The sequence below is a fragment of the Ambystoma mexicanum genome, chromosome 7q (genome assembly GCF_040938575.1).
Source record: "Ambystoma mexicanum isolate Mex_15411 chromosome 7q, UKY_AmexF1_1, whole genome shotgun sequence".
NCBI lineage: Eukaryota > Metazoa > Chordata > Amphibia > Caudata > Ambystomatidae > Ambystoma > Ambystoma mexicanum.
The window spans coordinates 102,428,730-102,448,525 of record NC_090941.1 but is presented as its reverse complement, the minus strand read 5'-3'; the positions used below and the strand labels follow the sequence as shown (position 1 = coordinate 102,448,525).

Sequence of the window (19,796 nt, the reverse complement as noted above, 5' to 3'; positions counted from 1 at the left end):
GGAGTTTGCCCAAGAAAGGAGTGATTTAAATCTGGTGTTCGTTTGCCAGACAGGTGGGATCGGCAGAAGACTGAGTACATTATCGTTGGTTGTTTTCACTCAACAGCTGCATCACAACAGCTAAAGCAACTGTGCATATTACATCAACATGAAAGCAATCTTATTTTCAGTTATCTTCCCACTTTATTTCTCAAAAGGAACTGTTGGATAAAAATCGCTTTGGCATCAATAGCTGTAAATATATCATGTCATGTTCTTTATCTAGACAAGATGACAAATTACACTGGTTTGACTTTTGCAGTGGCACATTATCTTATTACAGCTTGGCAGACAATAAATAAATATCAGAGCTTCACAGTTTCAACAACTGTCAGGAGCACAATGATTGTAATTAAATATAACATATATTTTATGAATTGTATCCTTGTTCTTTGGGTGGTGAATGGCCCTTTCTGATGCTAATATGGCATTTTCTTTTAACGGTTGTATGGACATTGCACAAAAGAAAACTTGTAAAAGCTGATTTGTTATGATTTTGCTATGTATTCTAAATCTGAATTTCCCAATCAACACAAACAGATTGTCTGTTTTTTAACAAACATATTCTGATTTCAACTCATATTCTATTCAAATCAAAGGAATTGATTGTGTCAACTGATCTTAATTGTGCAGAAAATGGTTCATCACATGAAACCAAAAGGGAGAAGTGAAGCATGCAGCATGTCGAGAGACTCTTTTCATTTGAAGTTAGGGTCTAACTGTCTTACTGTTTACAAAAATGGGGTACCAGGATTGTAGGTACTCGCTGCCTGTGAATCTGTGACCACAAATGCATGGTATATTTTGTTAGGACCTATGACTGATATCAGCACATGGTGCTTTTCACTTTTAGTCTTTTCATGTAAAAAATGATTTAGAAAATTGAAAACTCCAAAAAAGCAATTGCTTTTTTTTATGAATGAGCTGAAGAATAGGCAAAGACTTTTCACACTGACAAATATTGATTGGCAGAGTTTGTAACTTGCACAGCTCCAAGTTCTACATTGTTTCTATGTAGCTAGACTATACTTAACATGATTGTATAACCTTCAGTTTTTTGTTATGTACCAATGGCACTCCCAATACACATGATCAAGTACGTCTCTGCTTCTACAATAATTGCTTCTAATGGAAGAATTTCCAAATGTGGGATCAAACCATCTAAATCATCAATGACATTGTCCCAGGTGATTATTTTAACATATTCCCCATGATCATGATGTACTCGGGTAGGCAGATATGTGTCTAGTCTATTGTAGCCCAGGCTCTATTATCAAGAAAACTATTGGGAAGGATCCAGGCAGCCTAAGCCTACGCTTCCATGCAAAGCCCTCTAATCTTTCCCAGGAATCTTTTTTTGGAATATGGAGTACTTCCAACCCATATAACATTGTTGGTACTATTTTGCCCACATAATAATCTAGTAGTCAGTGTAAGGTATAGGTACATACTTGATGTAAATTTAAGGCATCTGTGCAGTCAGTTGAATTAGCTTGCTATGCAGCCTCTCAATAATTCATAGCATGCATTGGGAAGCCCAAATACACAATATGTATAACAGTTTTTAAATGACCCCCCCCCCCCCCACAACCAGGTACCATTTGTACTTGATTTACTTTCTCCGTCTACTCCAGGCCAAAATAGATTACTTCAATGCATTTATTGTTAAGCCATTATCGGCTACATTCTTGTCAAGTGCAGAGAGGGACCTTAATAATCTGGTGAGTGTCCTGTTAAATAACTTGTCTGCAAAACCTAGCACACTGACTTTAAGGCTTCCAATTCTTGGAAGTGCCGACCTCACTGATTTCAACAATTCAAATATGTTTGACATTTATAAATTAAAAAGGCAAGGTGCAAGCATGCAACCTTGCCTTATTCCAAGTGTTGTTGACCCCTCCTGACTAACAATGCCCAAGAAATTAGGCCACATTTTAAACAATGTATAACAATGTAAGGTGATCAGGATATTAAGTACCCCACCAACAAAGCTCATTCCAGAGCATAGAGCGATTAACGTAGCAGTGAGGTCAACACACGACAAATACAAAGTTTGACCAATTTCATGATAAACACTTTGTTGCAACAAGGTGACAATCAGTCCATTTAAGGAACAGCTCAGCTCTGCCCTGAAGTCAGTCTGATATGTTTGAATACAATTGGCTTCAGCAATCCATTTTTCAAGGTCTTGCAGGACCAGCATTGCAAATATTTTGCTACAATGGCCAAGGAGCGCTATAGGCCGATAGCTCTGAAAATCGTTTTTTTCTGGGTAGTAGAGACCTTAATTTCAGCAAATAACTTACAAAGGAAATTTGCCCAAAAACTAAATTCAGCCAACGGTACAAAAATACAGAGACCATCAGGCCTACTGCTTGTGTTGCCTTCACTTTAATAAACAGATCTTCTACGACTTCCCAATCAATATGCCTTCTCTAACAGGGGAACTTGTCTCTATCAAATTCCATTTCGGCACATGAATGTTTATTACATTTCCCAGTATAATACACACACCAAGTATCTTCAGAGATAGTGTTCCATTGTGTTTCATGTCGTAGGCCATTAAATGGTTTCATACGTCTTTGGCAATTTGTGAGATCAGGACTTGAACCATTATTGCACTAGATGAACAGTTCTTTACAACTTTGTAGTGTTTCATCAAATTTCTATAAGTTTGTTGTTATCTCTTTTTACACCTCCCTATAACTCAGTTAATCTGATTCCCTAATGGATTCCAGTGATCAGATAGCTTTCCTTAAGCATCTCTTTTTTCTCTGTACTGTACGGTTGAAGGGATGTCTCGCACACTTCCTAGAGATGGCCTTTATCGGTTGAGGTTTCGTCACCCTTATAGCCTGATTTCAACATTGCCCTTGCTTCGATTTTAGCTTCTTCATGATGACAATGTGCCCATTTAATTTTTAAGTTAGTGTTAGAAACTGTTAGACTGGTTAAGGTGTACACATAGGTCAGGGTAGCCATTAATAAGGTAGACTCTGATTCACAGAGCATTTTCCGATGGGGTTTTTCCATTATAATATGCTTCCATGAATTAGTCCCTAACATTGTACATGATCACTTAAATTATTCTTCATAGTTGTGAAGAATATCGATGACATAAATATGTTCTTGGGCAGAACAATATAATCATAATCAATGGTGCTAAAACCTATACCTGAAAAACAAGCAGGTGCACTCCGAATGTCTGCAGCCACATTTTCATTAACCCTAACAAGATCCTGTTCTGCCATTAAACTCATTACATGCTGTGCCCTTCCTTGACTGACGACTGACCTTTGCATAGGTGAAGCAATATATTTCTCATACAATCACACTTAAAGTCACCCGTCACCAATACTTCAAATGGGCAAGGGAGAATAGACCATTCCTATAACAAATCCTTTAACACATCAGACAACTGAACCCTAGTAGTTTTCTTTATGTTCCAATACACATTGTTGAAGAGTACATATGTGTCCCCCACAAACTTTCGCAGCCATCATAGATTCACACTCCACATTCAATTCAATATAATCCATCAAATACATGTTGTCTAAGCCAATTAAGAAGCCCCGTGAGGGACAACCCTCAATGCCTTTTTCAGCTTGTTTTTAGAATGGTGGCATATCCATCAACAACAATTTCATAAGTTAACCATACTTCCTGAAAAACGGAACACACAAAAAGTATTAATAGTGTACCCACTATGATTCTCATGCACACAGCTTTTGTATCCTCAGGTGTTTCAGGATAATACTGACATACTCCTCATGTTAAAAATTTGTGTTCATTGGTCATAATTCATACTTGTTCCCAAGTGTACCAAGGAGCCATTGCCTATCGTTTCTATTGGGATTAGGCAAACAACTTGTCTCATAACAATGATTCATGGTGACTATACATTTGTTCCCTGGATTCTTTATAAATTGAAGTGAATGATTTTGCTGATCATCAGTGGCAAATGTCACTGATGCCTTAGGTCACACACCATCTTTAAAAATGCTGCTAGCCTTGGACTCCCATGAAACACGTCAATCACCACTGGAATGAAAGACTCGATTTGGCCTAGAATGAGATTGTATGTAGACATGACAAGTCAAGAATGTATGTAAAGGACTACTAGGCTCGTCCACAAACTCAACTCAATCTATGTGCCGTGATTCAATCAGCCAGGTCATTTTTGGAATTGCAGAGAACAAATGAAAAATCATTGAGCAGTTGTAAACCAGAGAGTCAGCATCTTTAAACATGTTTTCAACTCTCAATTGCCATATACTTAATAATTCCCTAACATTCTTATCTCCAGATGTACAACTACAATGAATACAAAGGACCTTAAGGACATGGAAAATAGGGTCCCAGACAGGCCTTTCAGATGGCAGACAGTTTTTGATTATCGAGCCAGAGGTACCATGTTGAGTCTCACCTGTAGATCATCATTATTTGCAAAGTTCTGTTTAGGCCTTTTAGAGAGCGGTTAGTGTGTAATTGATGAACCTGAGGCACTTTTTGTTGGCTCTCGCTCAAAGGGTCTTCCCCTCATTATCTAAGGGCTGTCCTTAAGGGACCTGCACAATTGAGGCCCTCACTTATGCATCAGATGACCTACCTGTTCCATCTTCATCCATGGACAAACTGGTGGTCAAGTCCAACAAATCAGCAAAAGCTGAAACATCTAGAGTAGAGCAACCAGTATTAGCCGATCTAGGCAATGCCACTTCCTGATGCACTTTTTTCAAGAATGGAATGATTGATGATGTATTAGCTGGCAATATATTCCTTTTGAAATCAGGACCTTGCATCACATCATTGGCAGTAACATTATTCAGACTATTAAGATCTGTTTTTCCTTTCTTCTTCCTCATTTTTGATTCACAATCAAATGGTACTACCTGAGTTGGTGGCTCTATGATCTCTTCCTCAATCTCCCAGGGGGGTACCATGATGTTGCTCCGCTCAATATGGAGGATTCTCAAGAATGTTATTGGGCCAGTACTGTTTGCTCTCTGTACTTTCTCTTATTTTTACCACCACAATGTTGTCTAAATGGAGGGAAGCCCTGTTCCTGAGTATAGACAGATGAGGGGTTTTACTGTATCGCAATTACTGGCACTGCTTCCGGCAGCACCAACAAAGATGCTACATTGTCATACAACTCTTCGGTATATGGGGATAATGCCCATATGGTTTCCACAGAGGCAGTAGTAACTTGGGTTGGTACGTCAGATAGGTTGCTGTTGCTAAGATTGATAATTTAGACCACCTCACTGTAGAATCTAGCATCTTGAACTTTGTAAATATTAGGAATACTTTGACTAGGCCCTACAGGCACATGCTCTCTTCCATTCAAGGGAGGACAGACCTGTGACCCACAGTACATGCACACCTTTTTACGTGTGGTAAAACCTTTCTGATAATAGGTTAGGCAGAAACCTTCTCCGCAATGGATGCTTCTAACATTTTCAGCTGATGCAATACTTTCAAAATATAGGAGCCAATCTTCACAGTTTCCAGACAGATGTTATCATGTAAGCAAATGTATGAACGCAGTACCAAATGTAGATTAAAGAGAGCCATAGGTTCCATTGTCTCACTTTGACATTGGATGTATTCTAGAATTAGATATGGAGTGAACATCTGATCCGTTTGATATATGTTAATACTTGCAGTATTATAATCACTATTTAGCACTGCCTGGGTATGTTGTCTCTCAAACGGTTCATAAAAAATAAGGAAAGAGTCATCTTCCAAAGTTACTTTCGATTTTCCTTTTTTCCTCTCTTGCGTTAGCTTCACATTATCAGAGTGTTCATATAGTGGTCAAGAGACTCTTCCACATGTGTAGGGACAGTCATTGTGGGCATTATAGTCTCTCTGTCAGGTGTGTGTGATTCCCACAGGAAGCAGCGTTAATCTGGGCAGAATCAACACCATTTGCAGTTGAAGCAGAGGAGCTGAAAATACTGTCCTCCACAATAATGCAAAAGAAATATGGTAGACAGTGTTTAGACTCCCCATCCACTGTTGTAGGATTTACTAATGCTAAGGTGACATTTGATTCCTGAATAGTATCAGCTGCTTCGCTATAGAGAGCAGTAAGCAAATGCTCATTATCAGCTGTTGCAGTTAATGAAATACCCAACTTATTACTCTGATCAGGTTCAGGGTATTATTAACTTCTCAAGGCCACCCACATTGTCTTGAGTGTTCAGCCCTCCTGAGGTGCCTCCTTCATCTCTTTGGCATGCGCTTCTTAATAGGTAGCGAGAACAAGATTGAGACCTACCTGCTTGCATACTCTCGAGTCTCACCCCCAGATGAAATAACACCTCGCAGGTAGATGCGGTCACTGGCTGTCTGCTATCCTCTGGGAGCTGCAGTAACTGCAGCAACTGTGCTTGAAACTAGCCATGCTTTCTGCGCTCTGCACGGTGGTCAAAGATTTATTTAATCTGGTGTTGCAGCAATGCGAGTCCCGCCACAACCAGCACCAGGCAAGCAACATTCCTAAAGTCACAGCAACTGTGCTCGACGCGAGCCATGCCTTTATTGCTCTAATTTGTTTCTCTAACTTCCTGATGTATTTCAAATAGTATTATTGGTATTTGTGAAACACTTACACCATACATGAGGGAACATGAAAACACTTCCAGTGTTCAAGGGTAGAAACTAAGGAGGAGGAGAGGTTAAGTGAAAAGTGAAAAGAAAAAGGGTCTGATTTACAAAGAATATTTCAGTGGGGTTTTACCATTGAAAAGTGCTTTTGTAAATCAGGCACACAGTCTTCATTGATATCCACTGCTTGATACATTAATGTTCCGGCATATATGAATCATTGGAGTTTCTACAGTGAAGGGCCTGGGTGGTGCAGGGATCTACCACACAAGGGAGCAACTTTAACTGGCCAAATACCAGTAGGGAAGCTTCTAGTCAGAGTGTTTGGCCATGGTTACATTTGTCGTAATGCACACAATCTTAAATAGATTTCTGTTTTCCAAAGTATTCCGTGTAGTATTGTTATGGCATGAGTGATGTCATTGGCACATGGCAACTGCTTGAGCATAAGTGATTCATCAAGATAAAATAAAAAAAGGGATTGATCTCACACAGTTATTAGCATGCCATGTGTGTGACTGAATGCCCATGTAGTCAAAAGGATGGATCATTAACCAACTCAATGCCTAAATGCAAAATTGTGGTTTGGTGCTGGGGAATGTGCCATGGAATTTGGTAAAATGAATACTAGAGGGCCAAAGTTTAAAGGCCAAAGGAGCAGAATCTTTGCCTTAGAGGCAATGAAGTAGAGGTGATTTGAAGCCATCCATGCTTGGCAATATAGGAGAAAAACAGATACTGTGTTGTGACCCGCAGAGCTTTCACAGAGTTTAAAGTGTAGCTGAGTTTCTGCAGCCTACATTTAGAATTTACTTTCACACAATGTTAGCACCAGATCCAGTGGGAGCATAAAGAAATGCCAGCCAGTCAGAAGGAATGCAGACTCCTGAAGCAGATTTCAGCCTCTCTTAAGGGTAGAGTATAATTATGACCATTTTTCACTGAATGAGCAAGACAAGTTTTAAAGGAAATTGAGCCATTTTAGTACTGTGCCATCAATGAACATCAAGTTACTCAGTCACGGTAGTAGGATGCATTGATCATCTGTATCATCTAAGGCAACTAACTGGCCAATGAGTATCCAGGTGTTATGGAATCCAGTGAAATCCAATAACTGTAGTTGAAGATGGGAGAAGAGTTGACAGCAAATAACAGAGTCAAGGACTTTTTGCCAAGCCAAGGAGACCAAAGACATGTTTGAGCTTAGCCTGTACACCTTAATTGGCCTCAGGATATTTCTCTATTGGTGCTCTGACAAAAGCATGTTACCTTAAAAGGGATTTCCCCATGACTCTGTTCCTTACTGCCTCCATTTCTTCTTTTACTCCTATTACTAATGAGGAGACCTCTCTTTTACTGACTCAGGCTCATCATGCTGCTGCCCCCACTGATTCTATTCCTTCTGTTCTTATTCCGAAGGTCTATCCCTCCCTCCTTTCTTACTTTACATACTTTTTCAACACTTGTCTCCTGACTTCTACTTTTCCATCATCCCTTAAACATGCTTCAATTATTCCTATTCTAAGAAAGCCTTCAGCTGATCCCTCTCTTGCTTCTAACTTTCATCCTATTTCTCTCCTACCTTACTTTTCTAAACTTTTAGAATGTCTTGTCTACTCTCAAGTTTCTACTTTTGTGTCTAATACCTCTATTCTCCCCCGATTTCAGTCAGGATTTCACCCCATACATTCTACTGAAACAGCTATTCTCTCAGTGCTGAATTCTTAACTTACAGAACGTTAGTCTAAGCACTCCTCCTTTCTTATTTTATTGGACCTATCCGATGCATTGGACACAGTCTATCACTCAATTCTACTAGCTTCTCTTGCATCTTTTGCTTTTTTACAGTTCTGCTCTTATTATTTTTATTTGTCCCATAGGACTTGTTCAGTTTCCTGGGCTGGGGCAACCTCTGACTCTTTTTCTCTTGCTCACAGTGTTCCACAAGGATCTGTTCTTGGTCCTTTCTTTTTTGTCTCCATACTAACCTGTGGCTGAAGTCATTTCTTCCTTTGGTATATCACATCATCTTTATGCTGATGACACTCAGCTTTTTCTATCTTTTTCTTCCTTTCATCTGATATACACACTTAACTGTCTTCTTGTCTACTTGCTATTACATCCTGGATATCTTCTCATTATCTTACACTTAAGAATACTAAAACTGTAGACCTTGTCTTCTCATCAAATACCATTCCTTCTTCTCTACCTCCTCCTTTTATTCTATTCTCTACCTCCCAGCTTCCAATTTCATCAATTTCTCATAATCTGGGACTTTACTTTGATGCTGCTTTATCTTGTAAACAGCGCATGTCTATGCACGCCTGTCGCTTAAACAGATTTAACCTTTGAAAAGCCTGTTCCCTCCTGACTTTCGATGCTAGTAAGATACTGATATCTCCTTTAATTTTTGCATGCTTTTTTTACTGTTCTACTGCACTCTTTGGTCTCCCACTAACTCAACTTGCTCCCCTGAAATCTGTTTTAATGCCTCTATTTGTGTATTTTTCCGGTTTTGCCCCACATGATTCCATTTCTTCTGTTCTTCTCATTCTTGGCTGGCTTTCTTTTCAAGGTCAACTCCAATGTAATTTTTGGTGTTTTGTTTTCAAATCTCTTCATGTTCTTTCTCCTAACTACCTCTGTTTTCATTTTATACTCCCTCTTGTTCTCTCTGTTCTAGTTCTCAATTCCTCCTTGTACTTTTGTGTCCTCCATGTGCACAGTCACGCTTTCCCACATGTTCTCTTCTTGCCGCTTTGCACTGGAATCCTCTTCCTCATTCTTTACGATCTATCTCTCTCCATTCTGTGTTTTGTAAATCGCTGAAGTCTCATCTACTCCAGCATGGTTGATGTAACAGATAGATTTTGCAAAATGTTCATATTATTGTACCATCTTGTTGCTATGTACAGCATTAAGGATTAAGGCGCTATATGAATTTCAAATAAATGCAACAAATGACAAAGAGAAGTACTGATGCAATGAATGATGACAGGGAGGATGACTGAGAGTTTTGACTTTTCCACTTTACCATTGTAGATATGCTAATCAGATGATGAGGGTTCAAAGGAGGTTAAGGTCCAGGTATTAGGGGGAGATTTTGAGCTAGGTGGTGTCTGAGTATGTTCTTGTACAAACTATGTAAATCCTTAGCAGTGTCCATAATCACCACTTTTGCATTTGTTTTGGATAGGCCATGAACTTAGACATTAACGTCGTCTTGGATTCAGGATTAATTGAATTGTGAAATTAGCTGCTGTCCCACCTTTCTTTAGTTCTGAAGGGAATGTGGCAAGGCATGTATCAGGAAAATAGCAGTTAACTCCAGGATGCTTGACTCTGACTTGGGGTCAGTCTGTTCATTGCAAGTTCACATCACAGTAGGCCAACTCAGCCAGCCATTCTTCTGAGGTCAATCATTTGAGAGCTGTTAAATAGGTTAATATTAACTGCTTTTTACAGTGTTTACATGTGGGAGGAGTACTGCATTGAATACTATATACACATCTCATCAGAACTATGGTGCAGATCACTGCAACCAGCAGGGAGGAGATAGACATGATTGTGTGGCATGCCAATATAAATATGTGAAAGGTGTGTAACTAGAGACTGGGATCTCCTTGCAGTCCATGCCACCCATGATGTCCAGTGTTGTTTGGAGAAGGGGGTCTGATAAGATATTTAAGTCAATTACATTTGAATGGCCTTTGTAGCAGGAAAGCAAACCTGAAGTTTAGTTTCATTGTCAAGTCAGTAACAGTAACAGACTTGGGAATCCTAGGCATTTGTGTTTGGGGCAAGACATATTATTTGTGAGGGGGAAGTCAGCAATTGACAAAAAAGCAGAGGATTCAGTCTAGGAACCCTCCCGTCCCATGCACACTTTCAAATGTGTGGACTGGGTCCACTACTCAATTTAGGTATTAATATCAAGAAATAATACAAACCAGAGGATCCAGTTCTGTAAGATAAAGTGAGAATTTATATCATAAATATATAGTCAATGTTCATTCACAAAGAAACATTATAAAGTAAAGAAGCAAAAAGTGCATCAATATGTCACAGCAAATTTGAAGAAATGGTGGAATCCAATTCAAGTGGCGACACGTTTCGAGGATACTTTCCTCTTCTTCATAAGGCCAAAATTGAATTCTTAATGCAAAAAGAAAAAAAGGGACATTTGTACAAAATTGTCATTGTTACCTTAACATAGGTTATAATGCATGTGCTGTGCATTCAAGTGTCATCAGTTAACATATCTATGTCATTTTTGTATGCCATATATTAGACAAAAGAACATAAATTTAGTTTACCCTGTACTGGGTGGGCACATTAACTCATGATTCAAGGTTAAGTGGTGCTGGTTCGATCTTATAGCGTTAATCTATTTATGTCCACAATGGGGATTCGCTCAAGACGAAGATTTGACAGACAAGCAACATGAACACCCAGTGACTAGAAGAGTTTCAAGGTGAGTGTGTCTTTCCTAAAGATCCATATAGCCCACAATAAGGACAGTGAAGGATAGTTATGAAAAAGTCTAATTACCAACAAATGCAGTGTATTCCAAACTCAAGGTGTAGAAAAAATCAAGAAGGGTGATTCAGGTAGTGTGATTAACCTCCGTGGTTAAGACCCTCCAACTGGAGAGCGTTTAATTACTGTAGCGACAGGAGAAATAAAAGACAATAGATGGTATGTAAGTAGGACAAAGATGATGACCAGTAGAAGTAGAACGGCTAGTGCATATCCAAAAGGTATACCTGAAGAATGAATGTAGACAGTGGATTGGTCCCTAATAACGGGAATAATGAGAGACAGACATTCTCAGATTCAGGCACTCGCAAGGCAGCGGTGCTTCAGAAGAACAGCCTGTTATAAGTAGACTGATCTGCAAGTACAAAAAATATCAGGGGCGTACCTTAACAACCTTATATATAACGTAGAACGATAATCTGAGCTAATAACTTCTGGAAGTCGGTAAATAAAATACCTTGTGAATATGTCCTTAAAAAAATGATGTAGCACGGACTGTCACGCTCCACGAGCTGAGTATAAAGATGTTCGGTCAGGCGGTCCGGCAGCTGTATATGCGCCGATCAGATTATGTACACATTCGGACATTAAGCAGCTAAGTGAGAAAACTCACAATATGCCCATATGCACGTATTAAATCCTGCAAGAATGAAACAATAGGTTAACCCCGCTAACGGGTCAGATTTGTGATGGATGTACTATCCCGGGGAGGGGATAGTGTAGTACTGCTAGTGCTTACCTTCATCGAGGGGGACCGATCTGAACAGCAGCTGCTGTGAGGTTAAGCATCTTTCTTTTGCAACTATGTAGACGGCGCAAGTTCTAAGATGTCTGATAACAGATATGGCGATAGAAAAGGGACTGTAAGAGTCTCATCGGAGTTCGGCCATCTTTGACCGGTCTAGTAACGTTACAAAGCGGCCATCTTAGAGTGGTCTATAACGTCGTAGACTGATCTAGTAACAATATAAAGTGGCTATTTTAGGAAGGTCTAGAGCGGTATAAAGCAAGATGTTTGCAAACGCAAATGTGATTAAATAGAGAAGTAAAAGTATGAAAATAGAACAAGAGATGGTACGTAGTATGGGTACCAGGATAAAGATAAGATGACGATATATGAAGTTCTACACAAGATGGAATGAATGACTGAAAATAAGAATACGATTAGATCGATATATGTCAATGCTGTCAAATCGTCGGGACAAGGAATTCTCCAACCTCTGTGGGGCTAACAAGAATTTGTTTTAAGTGTCATAAGTTACCTGAAGCCACTTTTTAAAATGTGGGTGACATTACATTTTGATCTGCAGGTTAAAAGCAATATCATTGCCTATGAAGTTCATATGATGCTGGTCAGATTCCCTACTGTGTGACCTGCGAAAAAGAGACTTTTTAGTGCCGATGGTACAGATGTTAATATGTACCATAAAGTGATACAATGCTGTCGTGCAACATAATCCTCATTAGTTTTGGGCATGTCCTTTCATTTATAACATTTAAAGGAAACAAATGATGATTGTCCAAGATACAGTCTATCTTCACTGGAAATTTCAATGCAGTGAGTAACATACCTGACAAGACAGCTCTGTGAATTACGGGCTCAATTAGGCATATTTTGTCATCCTGTTGGACTTGGGGTTGAACATCAGCTGGACTGACAGAACTCTACATCCATCCAAAGGCTGATCTTTTGAGTACCATTAAATTAGGTAACACAAATGTCTATTGTTATTGTTCTTAGAATTGAGAGGAAACTAGCATGAAGCACTGTAAATATGACCATGTTATTATGTCCTTCGCACACCAGTATTGACATCAAGCTGTGACCCGGTCCCATTTCTATGTGAGCTAACTATACAGTGATGATGAATTTTCATTGTTTATAGAAATGTCTGCTATGTATCATTGATTAAATAAAGTTTAGGTCTAGACACTGTGCTTCACTAATGCATCCTCCTCCTGATCACAGAAAGCGAGAAGAACCAAAATATGTAGTCGGCATTTCAACTCTTCTTGTACCAGCACATGCATTAGATGTACCTAGTTCGAGATACTTCATAAGTTATTTTCCTGTTATTTTCCATTTTTTATTTAATTGACCTCTAGCTACCCCTTACAGCCCCTCACCTAAAAAAAAAACCTCATCAACCTCACCTCTATGGGTCTCTACATTGTTTCTGTTTCTCATAGTACATTGATCTAAGATGGCGCTTTCTGAGGAGATTTCAAATAGATTTGCTGATTGGAAATGTGTGAATGCCATGCTCCACTTCTTTTATGGAATCATATTCAGGAATTGTAATAGGATTCACTCAATTCCTCTTAGTGCCAAGGGGTGGATAAACAGAGGAAAGTGGTAATAAACTTCAGCTTGACAGCTGCTTCCTCCTCACTCACCCTAGCCGTCATCTGCAGCCCTGTTGCTGATGATAGGGACAACTTCACGTGACTATATGAAGCCATGAATAGATGTAAGGAATATGGCTATATTGTTTTCCTTTCGTAACCAGACAAAGTAAAGGTCTTCTTGGTGAGCTGCCTTTAATATTTGGTTTAAAAAAAAAAAAAAAAAGACGTGCAAATTCTGATGACAAAATGCTTGGATGTACTCGTACACTTGGATACTGGTAACGCATCTCTATATGTCTCTTCAAGCAACATGTATGCGACCTCGAATCGAGTAGGACAAGTAGTTCAAGCATACAGAGATTACACAGAATCAAAGCATATTAATGGTGGAGTGTGCCGGAATATGAACTGCTTGAGATAAACATGTTTGTTTTATTTTGCAAGTGATGAATAGCACCTTTCACCTAATCTCTATCACATACTGTCCTCTGTTTTACCTCATAAGGTTGTCACGCAGATCTGATATTAAATGAACACGTGGCCAATTCACTCAAAAATAGTTTTTCCACGAGCGTGTGCTGTGTAGATGTGCCCTGGAAAACACCAGGAGATGCCCGGACGCATCTCCAGTGTTCACTTTAAACCTAATTCACAAAGGAGGAAACATAAGAAAATCTGGAGATACCTGGAGTGCCAGTGAGATGGTCAAGGCCGCCTCAGAGATGCTGCTGGCATCATGCGATCTTCTCGGGTTGTACATGTTGTGGGATGTTTGGAACACATGGACTAATCAAATGGCACACAAATTACATTTTGACGAAATGAACAGTGCAACCAGACAATGGGCCACATTACACGGTAGGAAGTAACCATGCCACTATTAGTGGCATGGTTACTCCCTTACCGCATACCTGGTCCGGGTAGGTGGTATGGGGACTTACCGGGTCATTCCAACCCTGGAGGACCCGGTAAGTCCCCATTCCCCATTCCCATTTGAGCTCCCATTGAGCCATAGGGCTCAATGGGAATGGGGAAGGAGGTAATAACGGTACCGCAATTTGCGGTACCGTTATTAGCTCTGAAGTCCCTCAGCGGGTCCCTTCCTTAACGCCTGATCAGACCAGGCGTTAAGGACGGGACCCGCTGAGGGACCTCGTAGTAGGGCGCTAAGGGATTACCGGCACCGGTGACCTTACCGGTGCCGGTAATCCCTTCGCGCCTACCGTGTAATGAGGCCCAATGTAATTCAGAAAGCCTCTGCCCAGCAACAGTGTCACGTTTCCAGTCACTGGACCAATTCATGTAAAGTGGCCCCTTGTAGTATCTTGAGGCAGAGACATGTTTCGTGTTGTTTTGGACCAGTGGGAGTAACTCACTTTCAAGGGATATATTACATTTATGAAGGTCACCTGTCCAATGTTCTCTTCTGTCCAGAATGTATCCCCATTTATTGCGTGTTATTTATTCATCATGTATGAATCACCTTCTCTCTTCTTGAACTCTCATCTATCTGTTTGTGTGTGTTTTTAACTTAAATTGCTGGATTTGGCCTACGTGTCCAACCGTTTGGTCCAGTTGAAGATTATTGGCCTGCTTTGCAAAAGCGTTTTTCCATGGAAAAACCCACTGTAAACACAAGTCAGCCCCTGGTAATATTGACTTTTTCAACTGTATTCTGGTGCGTTACTTGGCTTTAAAGCAAGGGACATTGTACCCATGGTTGATTTTGCAGAACAGAAAGGGAATGGATGCGTCTTTTAATTCGACGAATGTGTCCAAATGCCAGTATATGCATACATAGAGGCAAGAGTTCCAGGGGAATTGGCATGCAACCATGTTATTCTCGGGTTTCAAACATGAAATTGGGAATGCAAGCCATTGAAAACTGGACAGTTCTTCATGTCAAGAAGCTCATTTAAAAGTCTGCCGGTGACAAGGTCGCAGAGAACTTAACCTAATTGAATAGGATTTACTCGAAAGCAGCTTGCATAAAGTGTTGATACCAAGCAGTTCGAAGAGGAGGTGGGATGAGATGCAATCTCTTGTCTTCTTAGGCAGCTCCTAACTTCATAAAGGGCACCTGCTCTTTCAAATAGATTGTATGTGCTAATAATAGATAGTAATTAAAATAGAGGTAACACCTCGGCAAGCATTGCATACGCTTTGCAATGGTGAAGTGCGCGTTTGCCATGATGCAATATTTGACCACCGGCAAGTATGCATTTGTGCAATGCATGAACATGTTTCTGGTGTGCAAATGCTAGTAAGACTGTTCTATAGTGCTTGCCTGTGAGTTTGTGGCTCGCGGAAATGAGCAAGAAGCTCACATGTTACGCATGCGTTCATGCCTTTCCTGGCCATTAAAAAAAACATTTAAAACAATTGCTGGCTAGTTTAGCACCTCTGCTCACAACATCATCCGCTACATATTTGTTTTTAGTTCATGTTTGGAGCGGGTTGCATTCTTGTAATTAAAGACTGCACTCCTAAGAACACCTAAATTGTCATTGTAATCCAGAACAGGACTGTGAGACTTATCCTTGGCCTCAAGCCCTCAGATCGTATCTCTCCAGCCCCGAAATATCTCCATTGATTCCCAGTGGATGCAAGAATTAAATTCAAAACCCTCTGCATTGTCCACAAGGCTTTCTGGGGCCTGGGTCCAAAATAGCTTCAGCGATCCCTTTGCAAATACCTCCCCCCTCAAGCCCTTGGATCCTCTACCTCCAAATCTCTCAGGGTCAGTCGATTTTTCAAAGAAATGTGCTGGGGGTAGATCTCTGTCTTTGGCTGGGGCCTCCCTCTGGAACAGCCTCCCTGGCACTCTAAAACCTGAGGAGAACCATCTCTGGTTCCTGATGCACCTCAAGACCTTCCTCTTTGCTTCTGCCTTTGCCCCTCCTCTTCCGTGCTGATCTGTTCTCTCTCGGCACCGTGCACCTGGGCTACCCTCTGTCCACCGGGCTATGGTACCTGCTCACCCTTCCACCCACCCGCACTGCCTCCAGGCCACCCTTTGCACTGGGGTCTGTATCTGTACCCGTACAGTCCCCCCTTTTTCTTCATGCACTTTTCAGACATACCCTGTCTGTTGCCTTAAACCCAACACTTGCCATTTACTGGCTGCCCTACCACTTTTTGTTGCCTTTATTATTTATTGATTTCTTATTATTTATCTGTTGTTCCTTTGCTCTGCACTTTCCACTTCTACCCCCCTTCCATGCACTTTTCTCCTTCCCCTCTCCCATGCACCTGCGCGTTCTAAATGTCACTGGGCCTAGTAAGATTGTTGTATTTGTTCTCCCTTGTTCCCCTTCATGCATTTTTTGTGATAAGCCTTTCCCTAAATGAGAATGCACAAAAGAATGTACTGCGTTATTGCACCCCAGCTCCCCAAAATGGCATTTATTCTTATGGAATGTTTACATTGTTAACCACATTGGTTTAACAGTCATGGGCCTGATTCACAAAGAGTATTGCTTACTTGTATTATGTATTTGTGTACTTAAAAAAGTTGTAAAGTACAAACATACACCACGAGCGTGGTCTGTAGATGAAATATTGTTCAAGGGCATGCCGTTGCAGAGAAGAAATAAAGATACGTCTTGACAAATCTCGCGTTATTAATTGCGAAGGCAACGCGTTTTTTGTGTGTTTTTCCTTCGTCCTAAGGAAGGCTAAAGTGGAATTTTCCTCTCGTTTTCTCATTGTGTGCGAGTGAAGGATTAAGCCATTCAACATATGATCAGTCGCTTTTTCAGGTTGCCAAATGCTTTTGACCAATTAAACGTTAATGAATGTACGTGAACTTGAAATGTCAGCATTTGTTTGCTGGGGGGATTAAGTTTGCCAAGAAGGGCATAACACGCAGGCCGGCAGACACAGCTGAGGATGTCAACGTAGGCAAAACACTTAGGGCCTGATTCGCAAATCGTTTTTAATGGGATTTCCCCGATGGTAAACGCGTTGTGAATCAGGCCTCGATACTCGTTTATTTCTCTTGGGTTGGGGCTTGTGAAAGTTAGGAATTGAACCAGACTGCCGTTTACCACATTGCCTTTGTGGTACACGGCAAAGCCCAAGCCTTTCCAAGCCCAGGCAAACTCTGCACTAGTGCACAAGACAATGGGCTCATATTTAAAAACAACTTTGCGCCGTGACACGTGCAGTTTTGCATGGTATACGCAATAGGGGAAAAAATGCCAAAGTTCAAAAAAGCATGCATTTTTGCACTTGGTAATAGTGGAATAGTATTAAAATGCATTTAAAGTGCATAATTTTGCCCTAGTGCTGTACCAGGCAAAATTGCACTTGTCTGGGTGCAAAGGCTTTTTAATACGGCCCAATGTTTTTTTGCACTAATGTACAAATCAGTGCGACGTTTCTGTTATCTGGCTACATATGTACAAACCTGGCGTTAAATGTTCACGCCAACTTCACTAACGATTTTTGTACTCAGGGTGATTTTTTCATTATTTTCACAGGCGCAACAGCGGCATGGAAAGTAGTTTTAATGTCTGCCTGCCCTGTAGCCTCAAACTGTCAAATAAGCATACATTAACACCTTCATATCAGTCTGATGCTGGTGTTCATACCTGTTTTCGACAGGTTAACACTGTAATTGCACTTAGCGAACGTGCATTGAGTGGACCTCTGTGCAGTCAACACTTGTTTTCTAAAACAGAGCTATATGTAAGATGTCCAGAACTATGCCTGATACCCATGGGTTTGGGACTATAATAAATGCAATAAATAAATAATAAATAAATAAATAAAACACAATCTAAACACTTTTGATTACTGCAGCGTGTCCATCAAATTAAGAATCATGGGTTGACACTGAAGAAGCTTACTGCAACACCCACATATCAAACCTATTGTAATATTGATGATTCATGGGAATAACTTACCATCCTCAGTGGGAACATATATGTTCATGTAAAGGCAGTCCTCACTTTGATCTTGCACGTAGGAAATAACAGTATCCAAATTGGAAGTGAACCAGACTGGCAACATGTCATTCAATAACGACCGGTCATCTAGGTATTGCGGGCAAACGGCTGCAAACTGCGTGGCATTCCTGACCCCGGTCCAGGATGATGGCGGCTCTGGGGGTTGGAATCGCCTCTCACCGGTTGGAGGGGCAGCATAAGGAACTCCCAGGTACTGTTCCACCGGACCCAGCATCTCATTGGGCAAAGGCGTTCTTGTGCCCCGTATTTTGCCAAAGTTTGTGGGTACAATTGGGTGCTGTGCTTGACCATTTATAGCAGTAAAACTCGTAGTCAGGGCTGTTATCCAGAGTAGCAAATATGAGTTCAGCATGACGCAGGGAAGCAGGGGCATGAAAGACAGCCATGACAGTCCTTTTGGCCTCGACATTGTTTACATCAACATAAGAAAGGTTCAGCCTCCCACAGAAATGTGGTGGAGGAGAGAAATCAAGGAACAGGGCAAAGACGTTGCTGGCGAGAGATAGAGAAACAGAGCAAAGGACTGTCCTTGTGTTTGAGAATTGCAGGGCTGGGCTGAGTGTTTCCCTTCAGATTCCAACGGTCGCCACTAATACATTCCAGTTTAACAACAAAAGGGACATTCTTCTGCATAATCCATCCTAGAATTCCAGTTCGCTTTTAGCCCTTGTCTCACTTTCCAACACAAAAGAGGAGGTGGTCGTTCAGCATCGCATGAAGTTATTCCAATGGGTTTCAGGCAGTTCTGTAGACCTATGAACAAGAGAGGCACACGGGTTAAACAAGCGACTTGAAGCAACTAGACAACGTTTGTACTTCATGAATATTGTGAGCCACATTGCTTTCTTTTTGTGTTATAACTGCACTAGGGATGTATGTTTACTATGGAACTGGCAATGGGGCATATAGCAACACAATCTAATGACAGAAAAGTGAAATCTATTCAGGGCTTCCTCGTGTGAAAAGAAAGTGTCTGTCTGGCTTGCAATCCCATCACTCGACAGTTTCCCACCCAGCTGATTTAAGCAGTTGTCATACACAAACAAAGTCAGGGATCTTAAACACGTGTCATCAATTGGACATGTTTCACATTTAATATCACTTTACATTTTCTAGATAGTAAAATGATGTGTCAAGGTTGCGAACAAAATCATGGCAATGAAGACAGATTTGGAAAAAGAAAATAAATGTTAGAAATACATCTTTGATTTAGATGTAGCGTGGATGTTACAAGCCACCTTCATCAAATTGCCTACTGTTGCATGGAAACATGAACATTTG

At 40.6% G+C, this 19,796-nt stretch overlaps 1 protein-coding gene across 2 annotated transcripts in view; it reads right to left on the bottom strand.

Moving 5' to 3' along the window:
- The window catches only part of NLGN4X (neuroligin 4 X-linked), a 958,019-nt gene that overhangs the window by 537,910 nt on the left and 400,313 nt on the right, over positions 1-19,796 (bottom strand). For both annotated transcript variants that reach the window (XM_069639359.1, XM_069639357.1), the window contains one exon: positions 18,453-19,268. In XM_069639359.1, coding sequence (XP_069495460.1) covers positions 18,453-18,924 — 472 coding nt within the window. In that variant the 5' untranslated portion in view covers positions 18,925-19,268. The remainder of the gene's footprint in view (positions 1-18,452; positions 19,269-19,796) is intronic.